Source organism: Lonchura striata, chromosome 8 (genome assembly GCF_050655825.1).
Source record: "Lonchura striata isolate lonStrDom1 chromosome 8, ASM5065582v1, whole genome shotgun sequence".
In the NCBI taxonomy this organism is placed as follows: Eukaryota; Metazoa; Chordata; class Aves; order Passeriformes; family Estrildidae; genus Lonchura; species Lonchura striata.
In genome coordinates, this window is record NC_140710.1 from 28,712,079 (window position 1) to 28,725,950 (window position 13,872).

General features: G+C 49.5%; 1 protein-coding gene across 6 annotated transcripts in view; it reads left to right on the forward strand.

Moving 5' to 3' along the window:
* Window positions 1-13,510: 13,510 nt before the first annotated feature.
* The window catches only part of RASAL2 (RAS protein activator like 2), a 163,047-nt gene continuing 162,685 nt past the window's right edge, over window positions 13,511-13,872 (forward strand). For 3 of the 6 annotated variants that reach the window (XM_085586675.1, XM_021545893.4, XM_021545896.4), the window contains exon 1: window positions 13,511-13,760. In XM_085586675.1, coding sequence (XP_085442801.1) covers window positions 13,613-13,760 — 148 coding nt within the window. In that variant the 5' untranslated portion in view covers window positions 13,511-13,612. The remainder of the gene's footprint in view (window positions 13,761-13,872) is intronic. The other 3 variants (XM_021545899.4, XM_085586665.1, XM_085586679.1) reach the window with 3 other exon arrangements.

Consider the following 13,872-nt stretch of genomic DNA (forward strand, 5'->3'; position numbering starts at 1 on the left):
TTTGAGTCTGTTAAAAGATGTAAAAATACTTGATGTTTAGTAGGTTTTTTTACATCTTTTAACAGCCCACTGTTAGGATAAACCTTCCTCAAGCATCACACTCTGCCAAAAATGACAGGGTAAGAGAAAAAAAGTAATCTGAGGGTTGCAAGGCAGCAGTTCAGGCAGAACGAAAGCCTTGAACAAATGGACAAAAGTCTTTGCAGTTTTGGAAAACAATGGCTCTGTAGCCTCACCTTCTGCTCAACGACATGCTCTGCTGCCACAGCTTTAGTGCCAGTCACACCACTCACTCTGCTTCCCTGCCAAAAATCCCTTTTTGGATGGGTGTCAGGAGAGAAATCACGTAGTCCTGCTGTTCTCTCTGAATTAAACATTTGATTTCCCTGTGTTTTCAGGAAGAACCGTGAACAGCTCACGCTGTGTCTAGCAACAGTCCACTTAGCAATTGCATTAAGTGAGTGTATTTACCCCCTTCATCTCCTGAATGTGACTCATCCATCGGCAGAGCTGAGCATCCCTCACCCACAACCAGGGTGCCAAGGCATGAAGGGGCACCCTCCATGGCACACCCCTGGGTCTCCACCCACACTGACCGATGGGGGAACACGAGCCCGTTCCTAAACCCTCGCATCCCTGCATTTTCCTTACCTCCTTTCCCTTCACATGGGCAAAAAGCTGGGGAAGTTGTGAGCAGCAAAATTCCAGGTGGGCAGAAGATGGCAGCAACAGCCCAGTAACAGCTCTGCTTCACTGGCTAGGGATTTCCTTTCTTCGGGAACACCGGCGTGGTTTTGCAGAGGAGAGGAGACATTTTCACCCCTTTGGATTCAGGATTGTGATCAAGGCACAGGAGACACCTGGACTGCAAAACCAAAGGAGACGGCTCAGCAGGAAGAGCTGGGTGTGAGAAGGACCATGTAGGCATTACCCAGGCATTGAAAGGTGCTCTTCCAGCCTGGGTGGATCATTAAAGGACACTTCCAAAGGTTTAGATCCTTAGTGCAGATAGATTTTCTACATCATCTTCCTGATACAAGTGATGCTGTCCCGTGGGAGGTGGTGGGAAATGGGCAGCAACACTGAGGAGCAGCAGTGCTAGGACAGTTTTGGATGTGTTTTTCTTTTAGTCTTTGATCAATGTAGGAAGCTTGCATGGATTTTAGCTTCTGGGTGCAGGTACACGAGGCCTTGTGGATTTTAAGCTTGACACCCCCTTTCCCCAGTGGAAATATTTAGGAAAAATTAGAAACTCACTTTTTTAGCACTTTGTTTTTTCAAGAAACGTGGCAAGTAGATCCTGAACACTCCACTGTGGTGGGGGTGTAGGTTGGGATGGGCTGGCAGACACTGGAAGTGACATGTGGGAGAGGAGGGAGATGTGAACATCATACTGCCTTGCATCCTGGATTTAACCTTCCTCTTTTCCTCCATCTTGTACACTTTTTGCAACATGCTCGTAACTTTTGTTTATTCCTGTTCTTGGGAAGGTTCACTGTGCTGTGCAGCTGTGCTGCTGCTTCTCCTCTGGAAGAACTTGGCTAAGACACCTGTGTAAATTCAGTGTCCACATTTGCTAAAGGGAGACAAAGACTTCTTGGTAAAGAGCCTGGAGATGTATCAGTGAAGAGAGGGAACTTTTTTCTTACTAATGCAACATTCAAAGGGGCTGATTTGAAAACAGGGCTTATGCTGTTGTATGGTGTTGCCCAAATACTATAAAAATAAACAGGTTCTCATGTTAAGGAGGTTTTCAGGGCAAATGGACAGAGGGTTTGAAGAAGGGGGCTGGAGGCACAATCAAATTCCCAGAGCAGGGCTTTCTCCGGGGTGTGATGCTGGGGCCACTACCCTGTCAGTGTTTGTAGAGGGAACAAGGAGAGATCCAAAGTGAAGGGGGTGCTGGAGAGGGAGATGATTGGAGCTGAAAGAGGAGAGCAGAGGAGCAGCAAAGACAGGCAGGACAGGTATAAGCTCCCTTGAGAAACATGACTTGATTTACTTCCCGGTGTAAGGGTATTAGATTATTCTCAGTGACCCAATAAGTGCCACACAAGCCTTTGCAGTGATCACTGTACTTTGTGGGGCTGCAGAGGAGGGCATGGGGCATCCCACATGACCAGAAGCTTTGCCAGTTTGGTAGCCTTGAGCATCTTCTCTTCAGGATGCTTGTCCCAAGATGAACACCAGAGCCTGCAGGAGGGGAGATTCCACCATGTTCTTGCCAGGGCAGTGATTCATAAAGCTCATACAGCTGAAGCTGAGGAGCATCTTTGGAGTGCTCCAAATGTTGGTGTGGGAGCAAAGCTCTTCAGTGCTGGGCTTGGGGGAAAGCAAAGGAAGCCCTGCAGTGGGGCCAAGCTGCAAGCACACCTAGGGGAGCCAGAGGGTGCTGAAGGGGACAGATTAATGATGGGGGAAAGAGAATAGGGAAAAAAGAAAGGCTGCCCTGTCCCAGCTTGGGGGACTTGAGAAGCAACAGGGCCACTGCAGCTCCTCACAGTCCTGCTCCCAGCACAGCACCCCAGGGCCCAGCTGTGCATCCCCAGGGGACTGGGCATTGAGCACTGACTGGTGCTTTCAGTATTGGGTAAATATAAAAATGCTGGGTAAATATTTAGAGTATCTAAGTAGATCTTTGCAGCTTCAGCGATCCACACCAGGCGAAAACTTCGCAGAGGAGCATTTTGGCTTCCAAAAGTTTGATTTTTTTAGAATTTTTTTTTTTTTTTGTATTTTTCGAGAGAAGATGCCTTTGCAGAAGCCTGTGGTAGTTCCCAGCAGTTAAAAAGGGCTGTGTGATGCCATCACAGTGTGTCATCACACTGGTTTTCCCAATGGGGAAACCAAACATTCAGGGGCCATGGGTTGAGTCAGAGCTCGCAGAGCCAGGGGATGAGAGCCCTGATCTGCTGACTCTCCACCCCATGGTTTAACCACAGCTTTGTCCCTTCCCCTCAGGGGATCCCACACTCCAAAGCTGCACTGCCACTTGCACATGATTTTTGGAGAAAGCTATTTCCAGAGAAAATAACTTGCTTCTTGGGCTGAAACATCTCATAATAACTCTCTGTCCAGAAGGCAGATGGGAATGCATGTGGGGGAGGGATGATGAGACAAAAAGTTTGGGAGTGGAGAAATCAGTGTGGCTATTTGTTAGAGCTTCCTAAGAGGAAGATCAGAGCCCACACAGCAGCTACCTGACAGAGACCCAGGGCTGGGGTTAGGTGTGGCTGTGCCAGCGTGGCTGTCCAACCCACGTCATGCCAGGTGTGGGGTAAACTTGGCTGGCTGATTGTTCTGGAGGCAGCTCCTGGTTGGCAGTGGTGATCACACCACCTGTGCATCTTTATCTGGAGTGAAGCAGGGCATTTGCATGTGAGGACCCTTTTGTCTGGCGCCCAGGATCAGGAAGAGAGGTGAATGCCTCTCATGCAACCCTGCCAGAGCTCTAAAGAGCAAGTGGGACTGAGAGGATTTGTGCCCTGATCAGTGCTCCAGCAGATGTGCCACAGTGCAGGATGCACTGTAACTGAATGGGTGTGAGATTTTCTGTGTATCCTCTTTTTCCTTCTAGGATAAGCTCCAATAGCTGGTATTTTAGTAGCTTAGGGAGAGAGTGCCTCTCTTACTCGGGTCATGATCACTAGCCCTGGTGCCTTGTGGTGAAGGGGAGCAAGCTCAAGCTGAGTGCTGGTATTTTTAGATATACCAGGTTGTTACTAGACATCATGCACAACTTGGATTGGAATCCTGCAAAAGGACCATGAATTGGCTCTTCTCGGGGGCAACTGGATTTTAAAATATCAGCTGTGGTCATAGAAGTGCTGAGACTACACTCCCATAGAAAATACAGAGGTGGGAGGAAAAATACCCAATGCACTCCCAGATGCTCAGTATTTCTCAGGCAAAAATCTGCACTCATGCACAGAAAGCCCTAAACATTTTGGACTGTAGCTGCACAGATGACTGGGCCCTGGACAGTGGAGGCTTGTGGAGCATTAGCTGTGGGTTAGGAGCTCTGGCTCCTGGAATTCAAGCTGTACATCTGCAGGGCAGTCACAGCGTGGGCTCTGTGTACTCTGTCCTTCACATCTGCCCTTGCCAGGCATCAGCCCTTACCTGTGAGCTGAAGTGGACAACTTGAAAAGCCTTTTGCTGCACTTTGCCACAGGGAGTCTGTCAGCTCATTTCATCCATCAAATAAGCACACAGCCAGCAGTAATTGGTCTCTGCTGCACAGCCCTGATTAAAAACCAGGGGCACAGCCACCAAGTGTCATCACTGTGGTATTTCCTGCCCAGAGGAACAAATGCTGCTTCCCACCAGCTTCCAGCTTCCCTCCCATAAGCAAGGAAAGTCTCACCTGAATGTACCTGCCATGAAGGCAGATGCAACCAACTTGAACGTCTGTGAATGACCATGCCCATGCCCCTGCCCAGGATCACTCTCTGGGGGACAGGCAGGTGTTTCTTGGCTAGCAGTGTAGCAAACAGGATGGTCAGCTCCACCTCTGAAGCAGCTCAGATGCAACTGAAATGAATCCCTTATGGAGCCCTCCTGGCTTCTGCTGAACTACAACACAGATGGGTCTGGCTCACTGTATGCAGCAAAAGCCACCTAATTACATTGTTTGGGATCATCTTTATTAGCCATCGCTTAAGCTTGTAATTAAGGGAAGAATAGGGACTGTGAAAAGAGTACCATCCTGTGCTGCTGGTCTTCTCCTGTGCTGCAGCAGCTGAGTGTTGCTGCAGTCTGCTCAACACCTTCAGGACTCTCTCCCCTCCTATATGGATAGCACTGCTGTCACCTATGCTCCAAATTATTTGCTATATTCCTGGAAAAGCATGGCTGTATTTTTTTCCTGGGACACTTCTAATTGACTTGGATGGAATATCTGATGCCCCAAACGCCCTGAAGGTACAGCATGAGCAGCAGGTGCCTCCTGGAGGGATTGCTGCTCATCTCTTCAAATAAACACCCAGGTAGGTTAGTACTCTCTCACCCAGTGGTAGAGAGCATCAAAATCTTTGCAGAGACCCTGGCAAGAAAAATGAAGGCCTGAGGAATGAGACCTGAGGCTCCCATGGTAACTAAGGGAGCCAAGACTTTCTCCTCAGGAGAACACTGTTCAGAAACACAAAGCTACAGCACAGCTCTCATTGTGGCTGTTGTCATGTGCTTAAATCCTTGTGTTCAGTGGAGGTGTAGCTGTTCAGGTCCTTAATCTCAATTCCCAGGATGTCTCTGTGATTTTCAGCCTGCCTCTGTACCACTGTACCAAATCTCCTCCTCACAACCCTACATCTTAATTGCACTCTTAGGGCTGCAGGGCTGCTGTGACCAGCACCACACAGCCAATTTCCACCATTCCTGCACTGAGACTCTGTTTTTGTTCGTGCAGCCCACTTCTGGGGTTCCTACACCTTACTTTAAAGGTGGCCTGAACAGCCACAAGCATCAGCAGAAAGCTTTAATAATCTCTGTGTTTTTAACAGGGACTGAGTATCTCATCCACATCACTGTGATGCTTGCTCCTGGACCAGGACCCACCATGGCCCGTGGGATAAGCTCTGCTGCCAGGAGGTTCACAGGTGAGTGGCAGGGATGCATCTCCATCCCAGCATCTTTGCAGGTGCCCTCCTAGTGGGACAAAGGGCTGGACTTGGCTTTGAGAGCTGGCAGCTCCAGTCAAGCACTTTTGTGTAGTCCAGGAGGAAATTCCCCAAACTGGCATCCATCCCCTGTAAAACCAGGAGAAGCTCCTGTTTGTGGTGCAAGGGAATGTACATCAACTGTCAGGGTCTGCTCACAGGACAGGGGAGAAGGCTGGATGTTGTATTTGTGTGTGTGTGTGAGCTGTTACAAGCTGCAGAGCAGTGTTTTTTCCTTTATTCAAACATCTCAAGGAACAATAGGTTGCTGGACTGGGAGGGGAGAGGAGGAGTTTGCTCCTCCTTTCTTCAGAAGTCTCAGCATCTCACAGTGCTCTTGATCTCTCCTGTTTGGTGAATGATCCCGTGGTAAATGTGGAAGTGCAGTGTGGAGAACCCCAGGGCTGTGTTTGTAATGAAGAGCCATCTCCAGGCTACACCACACGAGGTTATTTGTGTCCTGGTGCAGCCTTTGTTTGCAAACAACAGCCTCTCTAGGTAACCACACAACAGAGCACAAGTGCCTATTTATTTGCATCTGCCTCTGCTCATAATAGTGAAGGAAGGGAACCCATCTGGGCAAGGGAGGAAAAAAAATACAGCAGAGGGAAGTTGGTTTCATTTGTAATACAGGCAGCCCGGAGAAAGAAGCCCATGGTTGTAGAGATGTAGATAAATCTAGTGATTACTCTTTGCTCAAAGTTCAAGTCAAGTAATCTAACTAGGAGCCTGACAAGAAAAAGAGATAAATACATCATTCCTTCCTTACTGGCCTCACTTCTTGCTCAAAGACAAAACCCAAACCTCTTTGGCTGAGTTACAGTCCAGTAACTGCAGCCTTTTGCTGACCCTATGTCCATCCCACGGCCTTTTCTGCACTGACTCATCACAGCACCTGCTGTCACCTCCCCAGAGTCCTGGGGACCAGCTTTACCACCAAAAAAAACGACCTGTTCAAAGGTTACATTTTAAAATGCCAGTCCTGGGCTCCCTGAAGATGATCCAGCCCATGAAGAGAAAGCTGGCAGGTTTGTCACAGTCTTGCCTTTGCTTGTTCCACTCAGTTGGAGAGCTTTACAGATCTGTTCTGAAGGTTGCTGGAGGCTGGTTAGTTTGTTTTAAAGTCAGGGCAGCAGCAGACAGGCATCCACTATTAAAAGGAGAAATTTTAAAAAGTCATTTGGGCTTTAAAGCCAGCTGCCTGCTTTTGACAGGCTGAAGGATTTTTTTAAGTCTGGATATTCCTGACCTCCAAGGTGAGGGAGGGGATGTCTTGTCATGGAAGAGGATTTGAGCAGCTCCAGCAGACAGAGAGGATCCTCCACCTTCTTTAACAAGGGTTCTGTGCTGACTTGTGAGAGCCTTTAATCAGAATTCAGGTACCCTGGCATGGCCACATCCAGCCATCCCTTGAGCTTTGTTTCCAAAGAAAAGTTCCAAAATCAGACCTTTCTATGCCAGCACCAGCCTTTCTTAATTTCCCTCCTCCTCAAATTGCTATGAGGAGGGAAAAAAATTACATTTAGTGCTGCATATGCCTTCACATTTGCTTTTTATAAAGGGGTTGGCATGAAGGCACATTTCACCCTAAGAACATCCCATTGGAAAGATAAGGTGCTGTTATCTCAGGTTGTTTCCTTGGTCTCCTCTGAATAGTTTTGCTTAGGTTGAGAGAACATTTCTCAGCAATTACATAGAAATTGTCTGGTTTGCTGCACTTCTGACACATTTTGCAAAAATACTTGATGTGCTGCAAAAGGAACTACTCAAATGAGGAAGAAAAATGTTTCTCAGTCAGAAAAGTCATGGAAGTGAAGAGCTCACAAGGGTTCAGCTGGTGACCCCTCAGCCCGAATTGTCCACAGCATCACCAGGGTCTAATTCTGGATGATGTTCTCCCAAGACTGAGTCATATTTCCTGCCTCGAGTTGCTCCAAAAGGCTGGTGTTTCAGGCAGGGTCCACATTTCAGTCTGAGTTACACAATAGGCATGAGTGGCCCTTTCTGCTGCTTTTGGGTGGACTTGGATTACCCAGCACATATGAAAATTAGACCCAAGTTGAGTAAACAAATATTGATCTACTCAACCTCGGGTCACAGCTGAGAAGAGCGTTCTGAAGGAGTATATTGAAGGGGCTGGATCACATCAGAGGGCATAAATGCAGGATGAAATTCAACCCTGCTCCAGGGAGTTTGCAATGTTAGTAAAATCAATAGGAGCATCTGAAAATGCTGGTCTCATTTGGGTTACAAAAAACCCCGTGTCTCTGAGTGGTTCCTCCTTTAGCAGCTGAGTGTAAGAAAATAATTAATGAACAGTCCAGAGCTGCTGAAAAGAGGAGAAGGAGTGATGTTGAAATGCTGGGTGTTGGGGGCACGTGGAGCTATAGTGGATTTGGATGGGAGCAGAGGCATGGCCTGTTTGAGGGAAAAGCAGGGCAGTGGGATAGACTTGCTTGAGATGATTAATGCTGACCCACACCCCATCATCATTCAGGGTACGACGCTCCTTTCAGACCGACACTTGCACTGCTGAACGCGCTACGTGGTAATTTTCCAGGTACTTGGCCATTTGACTTGAGGGTTTTTTAAAACATGCTGGATGAGATGTGATGTCTTGTGAGCACTGGAGGGGAGGCAGCAGAGCGGATTTTCCCCACTGTGGTGAATTAAGTAGGATGTGCTGCCTTCCCAAGCAGAGTCCCTGACCTTCCCATGTCTCTGTAGGGTCACAGTTTATTTGCTAACACCTTACAGAGAAGCCAGAGCCAGCTGGTCTTTCCTCAATGGTCTGAGCTTTCCTCCATAATCCACATTGTGATTCAGGAGAAAAATTCAGACTATTGAGGTTGGTGTATTCAGACCAATAAGGCTGACTCATTGCAGGCCTGATCCCTGACCAGCAAAATCTCTGGGATTACCAAGAAAATTATTTTCCAGTTAAAGGATGGTTTGGGTCAGAAGGGACCTTAAAGATCATCCAGAAAACTGTCTAGTCAGATGGGTTTTCCTTGTTTTCTTCCCAGCAGGACACAAGGACAGGAGCAAACATCCATCAAAGCACATTGTGGCAGCGTGGCAGACAGCAAGCCCCAGGTGTGGAGGGGACAAGCTCTCACAAGCTCACATTTTTTGGGCCTGGTTCCTGTTTCACATGGCAGCAGGTTGGCCTCGACCTGATGCCTGCCCCAACAGAGCAGGACACGGCAGCTTGAAAGGGACTGTCGGGAGAAGAACAGCTGAGAGCCACAACGAACCCGGCGCGTGTATAAATAGAGACAGAGCTGTTATCCTGATGAAATGAGACCAGATGTTTCTCCCAAATCCCTCCTCTCTGCTAGTGAAAATTATAGTTTAGTTACAGCAGGGCAAAGCAGGCAGGAAAATATTTTCAACCAACTAATGTAGGGAAGTCAAAGGGCCAAAATGCCTCACTAGGGTAGGGGTACCATGCCCTGTGATGCTGCAGGGATGGATTGAGCATGGTCAGAGTGGGAACAAGAGGAGTCCCTCGCTTCCTTTGTTCTATTTTTCTGCTTCCTATCCCAGTATTACTGGGCTGAGTTTTAAAACCCATGCTGCAGCCGCTTTTGTGAGGTAGAAATTCAGTGTCAGCACATGTATCCTGGAGGCAGTTGGCACGAGATGAAGGAGGGATGGCAGCAGCAGTTAAAACTGGGCCTTGGCTCTTTAATATTTAACTTTCCCCAGTGCTGTTTTTTTTTTTTTTTTTAATCAGTTTGTGCATTATCTGCCATCCCGTTCAAAGAGGGTTTTAGCACAGAGATTTCAGTGCTTAATCCCAGGGGCAGGGAAAGGGGGACAGTCTCTCTGAAGGTTCCGGGGCTCAATCTGGCCTCAATTACACCAGCCTAAATCAGCAAGGAGTGGCCACCACAGACTTTGCTGTGGCCACACTGGGCTGCAGGACAAAATTGGGGGTCAGTCCTGTATCTCTCCAGGAGATACCTCTGGTCCCTAAGGCTCCATCCAGAAGGGAGCTCCCAGGAGGATCTAAACATCATCAGACTGTCTCAGAACAAACGTGCACCTTGGGCAACAAGTAGGGCCTGGCTGTGGCCAGCTGCAGATGCTTAGGAAGGGGTATCGGAAGAGGGAGAGTATAAAGTGATCCTTCCTCTGGCATTTCCTCCTGGCTCCTGGTAATCAGCAGTTGAGGGACTTCCTAAGCCGGAGGTTGCATGAATTTGTGTAATCCCTTTTGTTTTGTTTTGTTTTTTTTCTCATTCATTTATACTTTTGGCCTCCATGACATCCTGTGGCAATAAGTTCCACAATGTAATTATGTGTTGTGTGAAAAAGTACTTCCTTTTGTCTGCTTCAGACCTGGCTCATGAACATTTCTCTCCGTGTTCTACTGTTGTGAAGAAAAGGGAAAAAGAATTCCAGGTCCATACCAGACCTCTCTTGACCTCTTCAGACTTCTCTGTCTTTATTTGCCCCAAGGTTTTGTTCTTCCAAACTGGAGTCTCCTTGTTTTTCCAGTCTTTCCTTCTCATATGGTATCTATCAAATCACTTCCACTGTCCTTACTGCCCTCCTCCGTGTCTCTTCTCATTTTCTTATTGCCTTTTTTGTTTTTGAGATAAGATCACTGAAGTGAGACTTGCTCACTTCTGAAGACATGAATTCATTCTCCTGGAAGAAGGTCAGCTCAAAAGCTTTCTTTTCTCAAGCCACACTGGTGTGCTTTTAGTTCTTTAACAACATACAGCAGTCTTGGGCTTAACGAAAATACACGTGCAGCTCTCTTCAAACACTTGGATTTAATCTATTCTGAGCAAACCCCCAGCCCTAATTAAACTAGAGTCTGTGGGTAAAAATGATATTCACAAGTCAATCAACTAATAGGGCTGGTTTACACGAAGGGAATTTCATGCATGTGCTTATATTACTGCTCATTTATGCCTTCACAAATCTCCTGAGCACTACTGGTGGAGAAGAACCCCAGCCAGAACAGCTGAACTGGTGAGCATGAAACTTGGGAGTCTCTGATTTCCAGAACATCTTTATTTATAAAATATGTCTATTTTTGCTCCTGTCATGCCCGCAAAACCAGCCTTCCTATTTTAGTCATCCCTGCTCTTTACCATTGTTTATGTTGCCCTGAACCCCACAAATAAAGGCTGGAGAATGAATTTTGTCTTCTGCTGCCATGTGAATTTCAGAAACCACACTAGCCAGTCCTTCCAGACCTTGCTGTTAGGATGGCTTGATCATACTTGCAGATACAACCAGTCCTCACTTGATGGGAACCAGTTGCTGCTGTCTTACGCCGCTCCTGCATAAATGCTGTCCCAGGATTGTGTGGCAGCTTTTTAAATCTCCACTTTTGGCAGAAGCTCAGCAGTCACATCCTTCCCTCACTACACGCCAGCTCCTCTCCTGCCTCTCAAAGCAGCTCCATCCCCCTTTCCCCCGTGTCCGCCTGTGCAAGTTTCCTGCAGCAGGGAAAGAGCTCAGGCTCGTGGGAGGGATGGGGATGTCTCTGGGAGGCTGGTGGCAAGAAGGAGGCTGTGGGGAGAGTAGGAGGGGAAAACCTTGAGGAGTTTATTGGGTTGTGGCCACTAAATGATAAGCTGGGAGAATATGTACATTTTATATTATCAGGAGCATTGGGAATGAGCAGGGGCAGAGAGCACGTAGGAGGGAAAAGCTGCTTTTCCTACTGCTTTATTGTATTATTATGGCAATTTATGCAGACATCTGCTCTGGAAGGAGCATCCTGCACACCCTCAACTCCCAGAACTTTGGAAACCACGCTGCAGAACATGTTTTAGGGTGGGAAGGAGCAAGCAAATGTTACTGGGTGCCCCAGTTGTGCTGTTGCTTTGCAGAATCACCCCTGTCACAGTGCTGAAGGGTCAAATCCTCTCCAGATTTCATCCTGCTTTAACTCTTCCTGGTTAAAAGGGTAGTTTTAAAGACCTTTATTTCCCAGAGAATTGAGGGTGACATCATTAAGCTCACTGAACCTTTCTTTCCCCTGGTCCTGTCTCTTACCTCCTACCCCTCAGGAAGTGCTGAATCCACTGGTTTGTTTTAAACAAAACAGAGGGATAAAGGTCCAAGAGCTAATCCTAGCTCTGTGAGATCCTATAAACCTCTTCACTGAGGGTGTCCATCCTTTGCCAGGTATGAATCTGTAGGAAACTAGACTACACCAGTTCTGCCAATCATGAAACAACCTAATATTTGGAAGAAGGAGGTTTCTTCGTTTTCCAACTCAGCCTGGAAATCACAGCAGGGTGCATATGCCCACTCATCCAGCTCTCTCCCAGCTGGGTAGAGAATGACCCAATTGTAGGGCAAGATTCAGGTCAAGTTCTCAGTCAAGCATGAGACAGAAACTCACAGAAATGAGGTTTCATCAATTAATTATGGGGCTGGCAGGACATTTTTCCTCCACTGAGGAGGAAATGCAGCTTCTATCACAGACACAACTATGTGATGTGAGGGTACTCAACTCACTTGGATCAGGAGGGCAATGTTCACTGCCACTTTGCAAGTCCTCAGCTCCCAAGAGGAGCTTTTGGGAATTCCTAAGACAAACCTTCATGTTCCGGATTGGGACCTGTCAAGCTGCAGAGCTCAGAAGAGTTATGGTCCTTCCTTTTTAAGTGAAGCTGCTGTTCTTCAGCCACAACTTGCTGTGTAAACCCCATTCTGCTCCACTGCAAAAGAAAACAAGATGACAGAAGTGTGGCTAGAAGGTGTGGGAGCTGTTACCTACTTTAAAGCAGCTTTATGGCAGCATAACTGCTGCAGGTCCACACTGAACCAACTGCTCTTTCAATCAAGAAAAAACTGTTAGTGCCTCTAAGTTGTGTGCAGAGGTGAGCCCTTGGAAACAGCCTGTGCTAGTGGAGATAATCACTGGATCTGAGTGCTTGGGTGAACCCACACAGTTCATATCGATCGTGGACAGGTGCAGACTCAGTCCAAGAGATTACAGAGATGGAACCCAAAGTAAGCTGAACCCCTTTGCCCACCTTCCCTGAAAATTCAAGTCACAATGCCATGATTTAAAAGACACTGCAGGATGCATGCTTTATTCGCAGCTGTTCTGTTCTAGACTTTTAAAGAGCATGTACCTTAAGCACTGGGAAATTCACCAAAATACAAAAGAGAAATAGAAATCTGAAACACGGTGTACTGGGGGAGGTCAGTAAATAGACATTCAGGACAAACCAGCCCGCAAATCCCCTAAATGAAATGCACTTAATCAGCTGCCCTCCTTTCCCGGCAGCACATCCTTCATGCACTCAGGACCTGAGAGAAACAGCCTGTGTGAGTGCATGAAAAATTAATCAGCCTCGGTCGGGCGTGCGAGCGCAGGTGTGAGCCCGGGGAAGCCCACGGCAGCCGGTGTCCGACACTACCCCATCACCCGGCGGTACCGGGAGATGGGGCCGGATATCCCGATCTGTGCTCCTCGGGGACGCCTCTCCCGGGCCGCCACTCCGCTTCGCGCCGCGGGGCTGAGGGGAGGCCCCGCCTCGAGTCCCCTGCGGGCGGCCCGGCGCGGCCCGGGGCTGCCCGAGGGGCGGGCGGGGCCGGGCGGGGCGCCGCGGCTCCGAGGGCAGCGGGGCAGCGCCCCCGCCACCGCCCGCCTCCCCTCAGGCCGCGGGCGGGGCGCGGCGGCTCCGAGGGCAGCGGGGCAGCGCCCCCGCCACCGCCCGCCTCCCCTCAGGCCGCGGGCGGGGCGCGGCGGCTCCGAGGGCAGCGGGGCAGCGCCCCCGCCACCGCCCGCCTCCCCTCAGGCCGCGGGCGGGCCGCCGCGGCTCCGCCCGCGCTGACGCGGAGGGCGGGGAGGAGGCGGGCCGGGGGCGGGAGGAAGGCAGGGAGGGAGGGAGGGATGGAGCCGCGCTGAGGCGAAGCGGGGCCGGGGCGCAGCGCGGGCGGTGGCGGCGCCTCCTCGTCCCCACGGCAGCATGGAGGCGGCGGCGGAGCCGGCGGCATGGGCGGCAGAGCCCTTCGCGGAGCCGGAGCCGGGCCCGGAGGAGCTGGAGGCGGGCAGCGCGCTGGACCGCGTCCTGCGGGAGTCGGTCTGCCAGCAGCAGGGCTGGGTCCGCGTCTACGGTAAGTAAGGGGCGGCGGAAAACTTCCCGGCCCCAAGTTCTTTCCCCCGGCTCCCCGCGGCGCCTTGCCTCCCCGCCGGGCTCCCGGAGCCCCGGGCTCGCCCCGCGCCACG